Source organism: Lagenorhynchus albirostris, chromosome 5, assembly GCF_949774975.1.
Source record: "Lagenorhynchus albirostris chromosome 5, mLagAlb1.1, whole genome shotgun sequence".
Classification (NCBI taxonomy): domain Eukaryota; kingdom Metazoa; phylum Chordata; class Mammalia; order Artiodactyla; family Delphinidae; genus Lagenorhynchus; species Lagenorhynchus albirostris.
This window is the reverse complement of record NC_083099.1, coordinates 54463791-54481118: the sequence shown is the minus strand read 5'-3', so window position 1 is coordinate 54481118 and position 17328 is coordinate 54463791. Positions and strand designations below refer to the sequence as shown.

The window sequence follows — 17328 nt, the reverse complement described above, 5'->3', positions numbered from 1 at the left end:
GGATTGTAATGCTATACACTTCCCTCTTAGAACTGCTTTTGCTAGCCCATAGGTTTTGGGTGGTCGTGTTTTCATTGTCATTTGTTTGTAGGTATTTTCTGATTTCCTCTTTGATTTCTTCAGTGATCTATTGGTTATTTAGTAGCCTATTGTTTGGTCTCCGTGTGTTTGTATTTTTTACAGTTTTTTTTCCTGTAATTGATATCTAGTCTCATAGCATTGTGCTCAGAAAAGATACTTGATATGATTTCAAGTTTGTTAAGTTTACCAAGGCTTGATTTGTGACACAAGATATGATCTATCCTGGAGAATTTTTCATAATCACTTGAAAAGAAAGTGTATTCTGTTGTTTTTGGATGGAATGTACATAAATATCAATTAAGTCCATATTATTTAATATGTCACTTAAAGCTTGTGTTTCCTTGTTTATTTTCACTTTGATTGATCTGTCCATTGGTGAAAGTGGGGTGTGAAAGTCCCTTACTATTATTGTATTTCTGTCTATTCACCCTTTTATGGCTGTTAGCGTTTGCCTTATGTTTTGAGGTGCTCCTATGTTGGGTGCATAAATATTTACAATTGTAATATCTTCTTCTTGGATTGATCCCTTGATCATTATGTAGTGTCCTTCTTTGTCTCCTGTTAATAGTCTTTATTTTAAAGTCTGTTCTGTCTAATATGAGAACTGCTACTCCAGCTTTCTTTTGATTTCCATTTGCATGGAATATCTTTTTCCATCTGCTCACTTTCTGTCTGTATGTGTCCCTAGGTCTGAAGTGGGTCTCTTGTAGACAGCATATATATGGGTCTTGTTTTTGTATCCATTCAGCCAGTCTATGTCTTTTGGTGGGAGCATTTAATCCATTTACATTTAAGGTAGTTATCAGTATGTATGTTCCTATTACCATTTTCTTAATTGTTTTGGGTTTGTTATTGTAGGTCTTTTCCTTGTCTTGTGTTTCCTACCTAGAGAAGTTCCTTTAGCATTTGTTGTAAAGCTGGTTTGGTGGTGCTGAACTCTCAGCTTTTGCTTGTCTGTAAAGGTTTTAATTTCTCCTTCGAATCTGAATGAGATCCTTGCTGGGCAGAGTAATTTTCATTGTCGGTTTTTCCGTTTCATCACTTTACATATGTCCTGCCAGTCCCTTCTGGCTTGCAGAGTTTCTCTGAACAATCAGCTGTTAACCTTATGGGGATTCCCTTGTATGTTATTTGTTGTTTTTCCCTTGCTGCTTTTAATATTTTTTCTTTGTATTTAATTTTTGATAGTTTGATTAATATGTATGTTGGCGTGTTTCTCCTTGGATTTATCCTGTATGGGACTCTCTGTGCATCCTTGACTTGATTACTTCCTTTCCCATGTTAGAGAATTTTTCATCTATAATCTCTTCAAATATTTTCTCGGTCCCTTCATTTTTCTCTTCTTCTTCTGGGACCCTTATAATTAGAATGTTGGTGCCTTTAATGTTGTCTGTGAAGTCTCGGAGAATGTCCTAAATTCTTTTCATTCTTTTTTCTTTATTCTGCTCTGTGGTAGTTATTTCTACTTTTTAATCTTCCAGGTCACTTATCTGTTCTTCTGCCTCAGGTATTCTGCTATTGATTCCTTCTAGAGAATTTTCTATTTCATTTATTGTGGTGTTCATCATTGTTTGTTTGTTCTTTAGTTCTTCTAAGTCCTTGTTAAACATTTCTTGTATTTTCTCTATTCTATTTCCAAGATTTTTGATCATCTTTACTATCATTACTCTGAATTCTTTTTCAGGTAGACTGCCTATTTTCTCTTCATTTGTTTGGTCTGGTGGGTGTTTACCTTGCTTCTTCATCTGCTGCATATTTCTCTGTCTTCTCATTTTGCTTAACTTACTGTGTGGGGTCTCCTTTTTCGCAGGCTGCAGGTTTGTAGTTCCCACTGTTTTTGGTGTTTGCCCCCAGTGGGTAAGGTTGTTCAGTGGGTTGTGGAGGGTTCCTGGTGGAGGGGACTGGTGCCTTTGTTCTGGTGGATGAGGCTGGATCATGTCTTTCTGGTGGGCAGGACCACGTTCAGTGTTGTGTTTTGGGGTGTCTGTGAGCTTGTTATGATTTTAGTCATCCTGTCTAATAGTGGGTGGGGTTGTGTTCCTGTCTTGCTAGGTGTTTTGCATGGGGTGTCCAGCACTGTAGCTTTCTGGTTGTTGAGTGGAGCTGGGTCTTAGCGTTGAGACAGAGATCTCTGGGAGAGCTCTCGCCAATTTCTATTATGTGGGGCCAGGATGTCTCTAGTGGTCCAATGTCCTGAACTTGTCCCTCCCACCTCAGAGGCTCAGGTCTGGCACCTGGCCAGAGCACCAAGACCCTGTTAGCCACATGGCTCAGAATAAAAGGGAGAAAAAAAAGAAAGAAAAAAAGAAAAATACAAGAAAGTTATTAAAATACAAACTAAAAATTATTAAAATAGAGAAATATAATACATAATTTAAAAAATTGTAAAACAAAGAGCAAGCAAACCAATAAATAAATCCAATGATAACAAGCACTAAAAACTATACTAAGATAAACATAAAAATCAGAAACTAGTCAGCTGCGTACAAAAACACCAAGTCTACATTTGCTCCCAAAATCTACCACCTCAATTTTGGGATGGTTCATTGTCAATTCAGGTATTCCACAGATGCAGCGTATTTCAAGTTGATTGTGGGGATTTAGTCTGCTGTTCCTGAAGCTGCTGGGAGAGATTTCCCTTTCTCTTCTTTGTTTGCACAGCTCCTGGGGTTCAGCTTTGGATTTGGCCCCACCTCTGCATGCAGGTAGCCCTCTGGCATGTGTTCTTCACCCAGACAGGAGGGAGTTAAGGGAATGGCTGACTAGGGGGCTCTGGCTCACTCAGGCCGGTGGGAAGGAGGGATACAGAATGTGGGGCGAGCCTGCGGTGGCAGAATCCTGTGTGACTTTGCAACAGCCTGAGGCATGCTGTGTGTTCTTCCGGGGAAACTGTCCATGGATCAAAGAACCCTGGCAGTGGCAGGCTGCACAGGCTCCCAGGAGGGGAGGTGTGGAGAGTGATCTGTGCTTTCACACAGAATTCTTGGTGGCTGCAGCAGCAGCCTTAGTGTTTCATGCCCGTCTCTGGTGTCCACGCTAATAACAATGGCTCACGCCTATCTCTGAAGCTCATTTAGGCGGTGCTCTGAATCTCCTCTCCTCCTGCACCCCGAAACAATGGTCTCTTGCCTCTTAGGCAGTTCCAGTCTTTTTCCCAGACTCTCTCCCCATTAGCTGTGGTGCACTATCACCCTTCAGGCTGTGTTCACGCAGCCAATCCCAGTCCTCTCCCTGGGGTCTGACGTCCGAAACCCGAGCCTCAGCTCCCAGCCCCCACCTGTCCTGGTGGGTGAGCAGACAAGGTCTCAGGCTGGTGAGTGCTGGTCAGCACCGATCCTCTGTGCGGGAATCTCTCTGCTTTGCCCTCTGCACCCCTGTTGCTGCACTCTCCTCCGTGGCTCTGAATTTCCCTCCCCGTCCACCCCCCGTCTCTGTCAGTGAAGGGGCCTCCTAGTGTGTGGAAACTTTTCCTCCTTCACAGCTCCTTCCCAGAGGTCCAGGTCCCATCTCTATTCTTTTGTCTGTTTTTTTCTTTTGCCCTACCTAGGTACATGGAAAGTTTCTTGCCTTTGGGGAATTGTGAGGTCTTCTGCCAGCCTTCAGTAGGTTTTCTGAAGGAGTTGTTCCACATGTAGATGTATTTTTGATGTATTTGTGGGCAGGAAGGTGATCTCCATGCCTTACTCCACCACCATCTTGAAGGTTCTCATATCACATATTTTTGACACTATTAGCTGAATACATTATATGTTAATTGGGGAAATGGAAATTAAATTTTAAATCTACCATCTTAAACTTCTACCACATGTAATAGAGTAATTTAAAAAAATAATTCTTTTGAATGTAGTTATCATAAGGATTAAATAATTGTCATCAGAAAAAAAAAAGGAGATTGGAGCAAATGAAACAGAGTATAGTTCAGCAAATATGAAAATCATGTCAATGCCTTATGTGAGGTAAGGTTTCAAAATATAGTATTTCTCAGCATTTACTTTACCTAAACTAGAGAATTTCTTACTGATCTTCCTATTGTCCACTTGTTGAGTACTGATTGGTAATTCACCAAATATAGAGATTTCCTCACTAAACCCCCAACTCAGTGTTTTAAATTTACTTGTTTTGTAGATGAAATTGGGTTTGAAATTCAAATAGTATGAAGTTTACTTTTTTCCTAATCTGTTGGAAACAATCTACTGAATATTTGAAAATATCAACACATAACAATTGTTTTCTATCTCTCATTTCCCTCCAGGCTCTTCCAAAATGCCTTCCTCTTTAAGCATACTTTATGGACTTGAGTGGTAGTTGGTTAAGTCATACACTGGCCAAACAATGCAAAATTGATATTAAAATATAAATCTTATCCGATGAATAGATAGGAAACTGTTTCATTTGTAGGAAACTACAAAATCATTTGGATTCCCAAATCATTAAAATTGTGATTACAGGGATAAAGAGGTATATAAGAAAATGCAAAAACCAGGTAATATTTGCTAGTATCTTACCATCTAGCTGTGAGTACTAGGAATGTACTGTATGTTACTTCATTTATGAAAATATCACAATGGCATTTATGAATTTTCATGTGTAACTTCACCATGCACAAAAGGCATAAGATATTTAGTCATTTGTAATTTTACCATATGCAAATTTGACTCTTACAAGATTTGGGGCTTATATGTGGTGCAGACCCAGAAAATGGCCCATCTTCCACATTTCAGTGGGATTTACTCAATTTCTAGTTGTCATGGACTACACAGTAATTTTTTTTTATTACTGCTTTTTGTGAAAATGACTCTAAAAGAAAGCCAAATGCTTTTATTGCCTTTTATAAAATAAATTTCGTACTAGAGACCTATTTAGCAATTTGGGAATTTGCAAGGGTTTGGGGATCTGCTTTATTATGTCTCAGATTGTCACTGAGAGAAATCTAAGTAAATCCATCATGACAGATAAAAGACTATTTTGTCTTAAAGCTTAAGGAATGAAAGCACTCTCCTATAAAATAAACTGCTATAAATACAAAGCTCATAGAAACCTAAAGCCTTTCCTCTAAGGTTTAAGCTTAAGGAAACTAGCACAAGCTAGGTCTGAAGGACTTGGCCCTTTCCTGCAACAACAAAATGTGGACATCAAGGCTTATAGCTAGAAGCCATCTGCCTTTTACAGCTCCTGCTACAAATGTGGGGATTACCTCATCAATCCCTTCCTAGTGAATAAATTAACACATACATACCATTTATGATAAAACTAATGAGATCTCCTCCTTCTTGACTGCGGATTATTTTTCTACTCTCTTTAGGAGGTAATATCACAATTTTGCTTCCCTTTGCCCTCTTTATCTCAGATACAGAGCTTCCCTCCCAGATTCATTTTTTAAACTGTGATTTAGTTACTACTGCACAGTTAAAATAGGATTAACTTTTCTCTACTCATTCAGCCCCATGTTCCCAGTCCAGATGCTCATTTGGAATCATGAGTAACAGTTGTAATTCACATAGAAGTCCATTGGTCCTCTGCCTTTTCTTCAACCCAGCTGTATTACTCTATTACCTCATTTTCCAATTTCAGCCTCAGAATATATCTGATGGACAGGTGAAGCAAGTTCAGCTACAATCATGCTATATAACCTTGTCTACACCATGCTTTCTTTTTTTTTTACAATATGAATATATATTAACAGATATGGAATCCGTGATTCCATAATCTCTGGGACAATCTACAGAAAACAGAGATGCCTAGAATAGAATCTAAAAGGTTAAAGAAAGAGTGCTCTCTCTTCTCTGGCTAGAAGATAATGCCAAGTTTGTGGCAAGGCTCTGTCTAAAGGGAAATTCTGCACAGACCTCTTTGTTAAATCTCTTCATAGGCCTTTAAGGAAGGTGATCAGGGAAAATGTACCGGCGTTTTAATAACTGTGACCTATTCTAGATAAACCACTATTTCAGTACTTTGCGGACCTTGCCAAATGGTTTCATAATGTAAATATTCTCTGCAGCAGTCAAATAAAAAGAAACTGGCTATGTTTTAACCCATTATCTACTGGTAGGGATTTTGAGTATTTGGCCTATAAACACTGTTAGAAAAAATTTTAAATGCCTTATCTTAACATGAATTTTTAGACTTTTTTTCCTTACAAAATATATACAAAATCATTAGGAATTTAGAAAATATAAAGAAATAGAAATCCATAATTCCATCAACCCAATTTAGATAATTGGCCCCTACCACAAACAACATTTTAGACATCTGTATCACTCTTAGGTTGAACAAGCAGGATTCATGTACTGTACTCAAAGCAGTGTTACAGTAGTTCCCTGTTATCCATAGTTTCACTTTTAGAGGTTTCAGATGCTCGTGGTCAACTGCAGTCCAAAGTACACTGAACGGAAAATTCCAAAAATACTATTCCTAATTTTTAAACTACGGGCTGTTCTGAGTAGCTTGATGTCATCTCAGGCTGTCCCACTCCATCCAGCCAGGATGTGAATCGTCCCTTTGCCCAGCATATCCATGCTGTATATCCTAGCCTGCCCATTAGTCACTAAGCAGCCCTCTAAATTATCAGAATGATGTTGGTGGTATCACACATAATTTTTATTATAGTATATTGTTATATGCTCTATTTTATTATTAGTTATTGTTGTTAATCTCTTACTATGCCTAATTATAAATGAAACACTATCATAAGTATATATGTATAGGAAAAAGCATAGTATATGTAGGGTTTGGTACTAACTGTGGTTTCAGGCATCCACTGGGAGTCTTGGAAGTTATCCTTCATGGGTAAGTGGGTCTGTTGTGCTTTGTTTTCCACTGCCCCTTTAAAACATCTGGAAAAGAACATTCTTCCTCAAACAACTAGAGGAAGAGTTCTTCTGATTACTGGTAATAAAATGTCCTCTAAGCAATTTGAATCGCTTGTCTTAAGTAAGTAATTAGAATGCCTAGTCTCATACCATGATCAAATCTGTACCATTGATTTAAAATGTCATCATTTTGCCCCTCTACCAGATTGGGGCTGTTTTGGGGGAAAGAGTATACTTTACCTTATTTCCTTCCTCATGCACTTGTGATACTCATCTATAAATTGAAGATAATAATCTGTACCTCAACACTATGGTTATTGTAAAGATTAATGTGAAAATACATTAAAAAATGCTTAGAAAAATATTTAACCCATATTTCTAACAATGTTACTTTTAGAAGTAACTATAAATGTAATCATTATTATATAATTATTATAAATGTCCTCTTTATAATTTATTTGTTTGACTTATGAGGATTTTCACATATTAAATATTCTTCACATTGTAATTTTTGTATTCAGCTGTACAAATGTAGCATAATTTTCAGTGCTAAATTGGATGTATATATCATTTCAAATATTTTCTCACATCATTGGTAATCATTGTGTTCATCATCTCTGATTTTTTTCCCCTTTAGAATATACTGTTGAAATGGAATTACTGGGTCAAAATGATAATTTTAAGGCCTTTAATACATACTAACAAATCCTACAAAAATCCTACAAAAAATTATCATCAGTGTGTATTATATTTTCAAGACTAACTTAAAATTCTGGCCTATTATCTACTATCAGACATTGATTAAAGTATAAGAGCATCCTTGGAAAATAAAAAACAGGCACAGAATATTCTCTTGGGTCCTTACAGAGTGTGCCAACAGATTTCTGGAAACATTTTTTGCTCCTGGGAATTAGCTAATCTCATATAGGTTTGAATGAGGAGAAATCCAATATATCTTCAGAACCAGAGCATTCCAGGGACATAACTACACAACTACACTGATCATTCTTTCTTAATAGAAAAAGAAAATGAAGTAAGAATGAGCAGTAGTGACTCTCTATTGTGGTGGCTCATTATGAGATACTTAGATTGAACTGCTTTAATTATGTAAATGCATCTGGTGGATGAGTATTAATAAACTCTTAAAATAAATCATAATTCTGCTTTTCCTTAGTATATTATATTTTAATTAAATTTCTGAGCACAGTCAGTAACTGTGAAGTTATACAGTTGGCAAAAATTAATCACTAAGGAGTGTAAATCAGCGAGATACTAGTCTAACATAAAGCACATGGTAATTAGATAACAGATTAGAAGTTTTGCAGATGTCGCGAGAAGAAGACACTGTGGTTCTCATTTTTAGCATTCCAGATAGGTATTATGAAGGAAGCACCAATTTTATGAAGGTCCCACAAACTCACAATATCTTAAAGGTCTTAATATAAAATTATCCATTTTGGAAAGGTTATCTTCCTGTGATACCGCACGCCTCTTTGTCTTTCCACTCTCTTGCTCTCCCTCACACACACACACACACACACACACACACACACACACACTCACTCACTCTCTCTCTCTTCATGTTCTCATATGCACATGTAACCCCAACTGAACAAAATATTCACCCTACCACCAAATAACAGCCATTGGACCAACCTTATAAAGTAGTGGCAGTTTTCCTAATTTCAGGAGTGCAATCTGATTTGTGACATTTTTCATTTTTTTAATCCTATTTAAATCATCTGCATTTCCATAACTCACATCAATGACTTCAGCCTGAAAGAGAAGACAAAGAAAAATAAAGCCCTGTCAGAAGCATTACAGCAAATTGCCCATTTAGCATAACAAAATCATTCATAGTAATTCAAAATGTTCAAAGGAGAACTAATCTCTCTCTTACCCTGTCCCAATCATGACCTTTCTATTTCTATCAGGGTACAACAATTCTCCTTTGAGAAGTCACTTGAGAAAAAGGTTTAGATTAATTTTTGCTTTGCAGTCTCTTCTAAACAAATTACAAACCCTGTTTATGCCTCTAACAGACCACCCAGTTTGGTATATTCTTACATTCATGTTTCTGGAATTTGAATCATTTTACAAGATGCTGCAAAATTAATTTCCTTAAGGTTCAACAACAATCATACTACTCTTAGATGTGAAAACAACTCAAAGATTCTCTACTGTTATCCAAATTAAGTACAAAGTTCACAATGCACAGCTGTTCAGGATGTGCATATATCCAGCTGTGAATGACAACCCCCTGGGTTATGCAGGATACAACCTATACAGCCACCTGTACCACTGTGAAATTCAAGACTTTAGACTATAACACCAAACAACTACTTCTGTCACATTTCCCACTACTCCCTTAGAGTTATGTTTCATATCAATATTTCTCATTTTTAAAAGTCTCATTTTATTAATGTAAAAATTGTATGCCTTCCTGGAAATTTTACTGGGAATCCTATGATTTGGTGAACCCCATCCCACACTTTGAAATGTACTGCCCTGAGAGTTCCATCCAGCATACAGCCAAGAGGATTCCTTTGGACTTTACTTTCTGGAATTTCTATTATTAAAATAATAGCTGTTATGCTTTCCAGTCATAAAATTATAATACTAAATGTGCTGTTTCAGGAGGGAGGATCTTCAAGATGGCAGAGGAGTAAGATGTGGAGATCATCTTCCTCCCCACAAATACATCAGAAATACATCTACATGTGGAACAACTACAGGACACCTACTGAATGCTGGCAGAAGACCTCAGCCTTCCCAAAGGCAAGAAACTCCCCACGTACCTGGGTAGGGAAAAAGAAAAAAAGGAAAAACAGAGACAGAAGAAGAGGGACGGGACCGGCACTTCTGGGAGGGAGCTGTGAAGAAGGAAAAGTTTCCACACACTAGGAAGCCCCTTCACTGGTGGGGAGAGGGGGTGGGCAGGGTAGGGAATCTTTGGAGCCACAGAGGAGAGTGCAGCAAGAGGGGTGCAGACAGCAAAGCAGAGAGATTCCTCCATAGAGAATGGGTGCCGGCCAGCACTCACCAGCCTGAGAGGCTTGTCTGCTCACCCGCCAGGGCAGGTGGGGGCTGGGAGCTGAGGCTTGGGCTTTAGAGATCAGACCCCAGGGAGAGGACTGGGGTTGGCTGGGTGAACACAGCCTGAAAGGGGCTAGTGCACCACAGCTGGCCAGGAGGGAGTCTGGGAAAAAGTATGGAATGGCTAAAGAGGCAAGAAACCATTGTTATGGGATGCGTGAGGAGAGGAGATTCAGAGCACTGACTAAACGAGCTTCAGAGACAGGCGTGAGCTGCGGCTATCAGCACAGACACCAGAGACAGGCATGAAACGCTAAGGCTGCTACTGCAGCCACCAAGAATCCTGTGTGCAAGCACAGGTCACTGTCCACACCTCCCCTCCCGGGAGCCTGTGCAGCCCACCACTGCCAGGTTCCCGTGATCCAGGGACAACTTCCTTGGGAGAACACATGGCATGCCTCAGACTGATGCAACGTCATGCCGGCCTCTGCCTCTGCAGGCTAGCTCCGCATGCTGTATCCCTCCCTCCCCCCAGACTGAGTGAGCCAGAGCCCCCTAATCAGCTGCTACTTTAACCCCGTCCTGTCTGAGAAAAGAACAGAGGCCCTCAGGTGACCTACACACAGAGGTGTGGCCAAATCCAAAGCTGAAACCCAGGAGCTGTGCAAAACAGAAGAGAAAGGGAAATTTCTCCATGCAGTCTCAGGAGCAGTGGATAAAATCTCTGCAATCAACTTGGTGTAACCTGCATCTGTGGAACACCTGAATGGAAAACGAATCATCCCAAAATTGAGGCAGTGGATTTTGGAAGCAACTGTAGACATGGGTTGGCCGTACGCAACTGACCAGTTTTTGATTTTTATGTTTATCTTAGTTTACTTTTTAGCGCTTGTTATCATTGGTGGATTTGTTTATTGATTTGGTGGCTCTCTTCTTATTTTTTCTTTTTTTATTACTTTTTAAATTTTTTATTTTAATACTTTTAAAAAATATTTTATTTTAATAACTTTATTCATTTCATTTTATTTTTTTCTACCTTTCTTTTTTTTTCCTTTTTCTTCTGAGCCATGTGGCTGACAGGGTCTTGGTGCTCTGGCCAGATGTCAGGCCTGAGCCTTCGATGTGGGAAAGCCGAGTTCAGGAGATTGGACCACCAGAGACCTCTGAGCCCCATGTAATAAAAATCAGCAAGAGTTCCACCAGAGATCTCCAACTCAGTGCTAAGGCCCACCTCCACTCAACAACCAGCAAGCTCCAGTGCTGGACGACACATGCCAAACAACTAGCAAGACAGGAAAATTGTAGAATAATACAAGGCTGACCAGTATTTATTAAATAAATGGTCACATAATATTAATGATCACATTGTAAAAATGAGATAATTTATGTTTTCCATTTCAACTTTCTAAGCTATCTACTAAATATGACTCACTGATAGCATCTTAAAACAGAGATATTATACATTTGGTTATATTAATGAACATACTTTTCATATTTAGGAGAGTTTGGGGGAAAATCATACTGGTCTGAGAGCGTGTAGGCCAGACTATGACTTTTTGTTTGTGTACATACCAGAAAAATATGGCAGTTACTAAAATACCAATTCTGTAAATGACATCAAAAATGGCAATTTCAATTAAAGAGCTCTCCAACTCATCTTCTATAAATAGCATATATAAACGATCAATGCATTTTAACATGTAAGAGGACTTTATCCCACAAAAATATTCCTCAAAAAAGGCATCATTTTATCAATTTATTTTGGTTTATGTACTTTGAGGCTATGCATTAAAAGTCAATATTTACAGAAGTCTCAATGTTCTGACAGTTTGACAGGTGATAATAAAAATTATCTATTGTCTTCAAAGGATGCTTCTGAACCAGGTCCTTTCCAAAAGTCTTTCATATTTACCTTCAAGCAAACTGAAAATCACAGATGCAAGAAAGCACATTGAATTTTTCTGAGACAAATCAATATACAATGATATGATAAAATGTCAAGCCATTTTTTCCAACCATTCTTGTTGCTACAATGAACCTCTCTTTATTGCATGTATTCTGTCACGCTAGAAAACCGTCCACTTACCAGTTGGCATACCATGTTTAATTTATGTCCAAATATCAAGGATTAAGTCACATCTGAGCCGTCTTTGGGAAATGCCAAGTGAACAGGAATGTAGGTGCTTGTTGAACTATTTACTCTATGTGTACCAGTTTTTCCCTAACACATAGAGGACTTCCTGACACATAGGAAAGAGTAAATGAGAGGTGCAGAGTGAAAGGAAACTAGCTCTGTTTTATTTTTTTTACCACAGAGAAATATTAAAAAGTCTACACATTTTTATTTAAATTTTATATGTTAATTTTTTTTTTTTTTTTTTTTTTTTTTTTTGCGGTACACAGGCCTCTCACTGTTGTGGCCTCTCCCGTTGTGGAGCGCAGGCTCCAGACGCGCAGGCTCAGCGGCCATGGCTCACAGGCCTAGCTGCTCCGTGGCATGTGGGTTCTTCCCGGACTGGGGCACGAACCCGTGTCCCCTGCATCGGCAGGCGGACTCTCAACCACTGTGCCACCAGGGAAGCCCTATATGTTAATTTTTGAACAAAGAACTTAAAAAACAACAATTGTAACAGAAAATCAAATATTTATACTTTGTTAAAAAAGAAAAAGTATCGGCATGACAACAGACGGGCCACATAGTAACAGCTAAGAGGATACTGGTACACTTTAGAAATGAACAGTAAAATACAATTATCTTCTATCCACTGTAAAATATGTGATTAGAAGGAATCATAAACCAAATAATTAGCAATGACTAAAAATCAAAACATTAAAAAGTGACATTCTAGAGCACCAAATGTTCTATGGAAAAGTGGAGAGACTATTCTGAGAAGAAGCAACAGAAGAGAATAAACAAGAGAACTGAATAGAATTGTTATTTTCTGTAGTAAGCTAACTAAAATTAATAGAACAATCACGGAAAGTAGCCAGGTCAGAGAAGTGTTTCTGGGGCCCTCCACCTGCTGGTGGCCTGGGTTCAACATTGAGGAATGATCCAGGGCCATGTTTCTCTTCTACCTGAGGTAGCAAAAATTATTCATGCTTATGAAATGATGTATGCCTTGAAATTTTTCAGACTTGACATTTTCAACCAAATCAATCACTCTGAATCCTCCCAGTTTTCTCTAAGAGAGATTCTGAATGTACAGAATATTTGAAAAGCCTGCTTTGACTAAAACAGTAATTTTCTACTCAAAGTCAGAAATGGTAAACCCAAGCATTTCTCATACTGACAAAATACAGGGTTATCAGAAGTACTATTCATCTAAATACAAATTTTACTTTAGAAACTTACTACTACTTTATGTAACCTAGCTTTTGAATATTCTTCAAATTAAAGTGCTTATGTTTATTAAAAACTTGTAAAATCAGAATAATCTCCCATGTTTACTGATATCCTTTCTAAAAAAATAGTATATTAGTAATGATGAAGAGTTCAAAATTCAAAGACTGTTAGTACTTTCTTAGTTCTTTTTTTTCAAGTTCACTGAAGGGCTTTCCATCATAGACCTTATTATGAAAACCACAATGTATTAAAACACGAAAGCCAATGCTGCTTCCTCCCACCCTTGTGGCAGACATCACTAATCAATCCTTTCAAACTCCTTCTCAAACTAGTATTCTAGCTAATAAAGACCAGTTAAGATGGGGTTGGCATAAGCATCCAGATATATAAAATAGTAAGTATTTTAGTATTAAAAAGCTATTAATAATTTAAATAATATTTAGTTATTCAAAATATTTAATTACTAGAACAGCAGAAGAACTAATCAGTTAAAATAGACTCCCAACCGATCAGAAGGGACACCAGCAAGTGTGCTAAACTAGTATATCCCAACTGAATTCACACAATCCATTCTGCTGTCTTCAGTGTAAAAGGTCAGATAAAGGGATGGCTGGTCAATTTTATCACTTTTTATTACTGTACTATAAACACATGCTGAAAAAATATTTGCTACAATGATATACTAAATGCAGTGCTTAATGGCACAGTGAATAATTTATTTTCTTTTATTTGTGTACAGTGACCATGTTTTGAAAGCAGAAAAAACAAAGATAAGCCAGAGTAGTCACTTGTCTTGGCATATAGTAATCATTTTTAACAACTTGTGAAATGTTTTATAATCTAACATATAAAGCACATCCATCTAAAGGAGAGAAAATTAAGTTAAAAAGTACTGTAATATAGAAATTTAACCAAAGTGAAGCAAAGTTCTGTCAGGATTCTATTTCCATATTTACATCAATAATCTCCAAAGTCAACAGGCAAAATAATGCAAACCTGGGATAAGAATGTATACTAAATTAAGAAAACAAATTGTTGGGAAGAAAAAAATGCACTATTTAAGGATTTTCTAGGTAATTTAGAAAAAAAAAAGATACGCATTAGAGATGTGGGTTGAAGCATGTGCCTAGGACTTGGCAAAGTGGAAAAAATTCATAAGTAGATCAGGGCAAGAGGTGGGTAACGGCAAGAGAGAGATGAGGGCAAGAGGAGGTTCACAGGGAACCCCAGCTGTTGGAAAACTGGAATTTGAATACAGAACTTTAGAGGGAGAGAGGGAGGGAGGAAGAGAGAGAGAGAAAGAGAGAGGGAGGGAGGAAGAAAGAGAGAGAGGGAGAGATCACATGCACGCACGTGTGTATTATAAGAAGGGTTAAATTGGACAGGGCTGTTATGATAAAAAAGGAAAAAGAAAATCAGTACTTAACCATTTATGTCCTCTGTACTAGCCATTTTACCATGGAGATTACATCAGTTGTTTTCAGTCAATCTTCAGAACATTCATATTTCTCAATATTTCTGACCACTATACAGATGAGGAAATGGAGTCTAGAATATTTAGGTAACTTGCTAGTTTTCATAGCAGGATGGCACCATGCAGTTGTGTAATTGCTTACCTAATAGCAAGTTTCCCCTATTAGACTGCCAGCTACATGTGGGCAGTGTCCAAAACTTTCTTATGGATAATTTTGCTCCTGTGATCGGCATAAAAAAGGGCACTCAGTATATACTTGCTAAATGTTGAGTGTTTCTTGTTACATTAGTGACAGCCAGCAGGCTAAATTCTATATCAGTCAATCTTTCAGTATCAAATTAAAATACAAGGAAAAACAGATTAATAATCAAAGGGTACTTTATTTAATAAATGATACTCAACTTATTAAGGTAAGGATATTGAAGGAGTTGCAAATTCATTCAAGAGAATTCTTCCTGGAGACCATGAAAGTAATATGATAGAATTCTGCTTCCTTTAAAATCAACTATATTAATGTACTGAAATAGTGCATAAACCTAAGGATCAACTTTTGCACAGATCTCTCTAGTTCTGAAAAGACTGAATTTGCAGCATCCAATGAAATGAGGTAAATCTTATTTGTAAACTGTATACTGGCATTTTATGAAAATTAAACTATATATTAAATCTGCTAAGAAAGTTATGTTATCAAAACATTGTAAGTGGTATGCTTTAACTTATATTAAAACTAAAAATCCTGACCTAGAATTTTCTGTCAAACAACAATTATGGTGATTCAGAATCTTTAGAAATAACTTTAGTCAAATTAGAAATCTGTAGTCAAGGGGCTTCTCTGATGGAGCAGTGGTTGAGAATCTGCCTGCCAATGCAGGGGACACGGGTTCGAGCCCTGGTCTGGTTATATCCCACATGCCGCGGAGCAACTGGGCCCGTGAGCCACAACTACTGAGCCCGCGCGTCTGGAGCCTGTGTTCCGCAACAAGAGAGGCCGCGACAGTGAGAGGGCTGCGCACCGCGATGAAGAGTGGCCCCCACTTGCTGCAACTAGAGAAAGCCCTCGCACAGAAACGAAGACCCAACACAGCCAAATATAAATAAATTAATAAATTAAAAAAAAAAAAAGAAAAAAGAAATCTCTAGTCAAACACTTTCTCACTCAAAATGCTATATTTCTTCTAATGAAGAGGGAGAAAAATAGTCCATTGTACTTTAACTGTTTAGGTGAATTCAACTATCTTTGTTGTAAACTTTTATTTCGTATAATAGGCTTTTATTCTTTCCCGGGAATAAGATGTAACCTCCCTAACAAATATTTCACTATGGACACTATGTTGTGATATATTACTTTTTTATTTGTAAATGCTTCTATCTATGAAATTTTAAATCCAGGAAAAATATATACCTTAAATATGTGGAAACTAATCCCATGGACTCTCTTGAAAAAACAAAAAAAGCAGCCAACTTTGAAATTATTTTGTTAACTCAGTTACTGCACAGAGCTCGTGAAATCAGAAACAGAAGGTTATATTAAACCAAGGGATTTTATGTAGATTTTTTTAAGTGAATCACTTACATACAACTTTGTTCAAAGCCATTCATCTCACATTGTGCACCATTGACCAAAAGATGGATTCCACAAAAGAGGGGAGACAAATAAAATGCAAAATCCTTTTCAGCATTGAAAAACTGCTCGAAGCTCACATTTCTTTATTTGTGAGACAGTAGCCTCATCTTCATACCCAGACAATAATACAATTTCATTCTATTCCTTTAGCTTTCCGATATTTTTATCTGTAACAGGAAGCATTCAGAGCTAAATACATATAGCTTTGCCTTCTGCCATAACACTGATAAGTTGCCTTTGTTTGAGAATATTAAAAATAAAAGAGGAATAAAAGAGGAAGACAAAGTCTTCCTAGCTGTGAGAAAATAGACATCTGATTACAAGTTATCCAAGGATTCCATGCAGCGATTATTTTCTCTTTAAGACTTTTTGACAAAATATTTGATGCAGTGTTCAGATTTCATGTGTTAAACTATGTCATGAAATTTCACAAAACAAAGACAAGCAACGCTCTTCAGGCCTAACCTGACATGCTTTGCCATTCTGCATTCAAAAATAAAATACTTCATTTATCTGAGCTTTCAGTTTTAAATGAAAAATTATATTATATATCAGGGAATTATATTTATTTTATTATGTATTCATACTTAAGGCATTTTCCTCCCTAATGATTAATATTTGTCATGTTAAATAGAAGACAGGAAGACTGTATTCAGACAATGTGGTAAACATTTGTACTCCAAATTTTATGATATATAGTTCTGATATTTTCTTAATTTCTCCCATTTAAATGCATCTACTTTATACCGACTACTAATAACAATAGCTAACATTTATTGAGTGCTTCTAAGTTCTGGGCCCTTGACATGGTTTCTATCATTTCTTCCTCACAACAATCATTTGAGGTACTATTACTATTCCCCTTATACAGATAAGGACTTTTGAGGCTTAGAGAATTGAAGCAACCAATCGACAGATGTGCAACTGGTAAGGAAGGTTGCTAGTCTGGGCTCCTGAA

General features: G+C 37.4%; 1 protein-coding gene across 1 annotated transcript in view; it reads right to left on the bottom strand.

Annotated features, from left to right (window-relative positions):
- The window catches only part of NAALADL2 (N-acetylated alpha-linked acidic dipeptidase like 2), a 950604-nt gene that overhangs the window by 642392 nt on the left and 290884 nt on the right, over positions 1-17328 (bottom strand). The window contains 1 exon segment of the mRNA XM_060149018.1: positions 8547-8666. Coding sequence (XP_060005001.1) covers positions 8547-8666 — 120 coding nt within the window.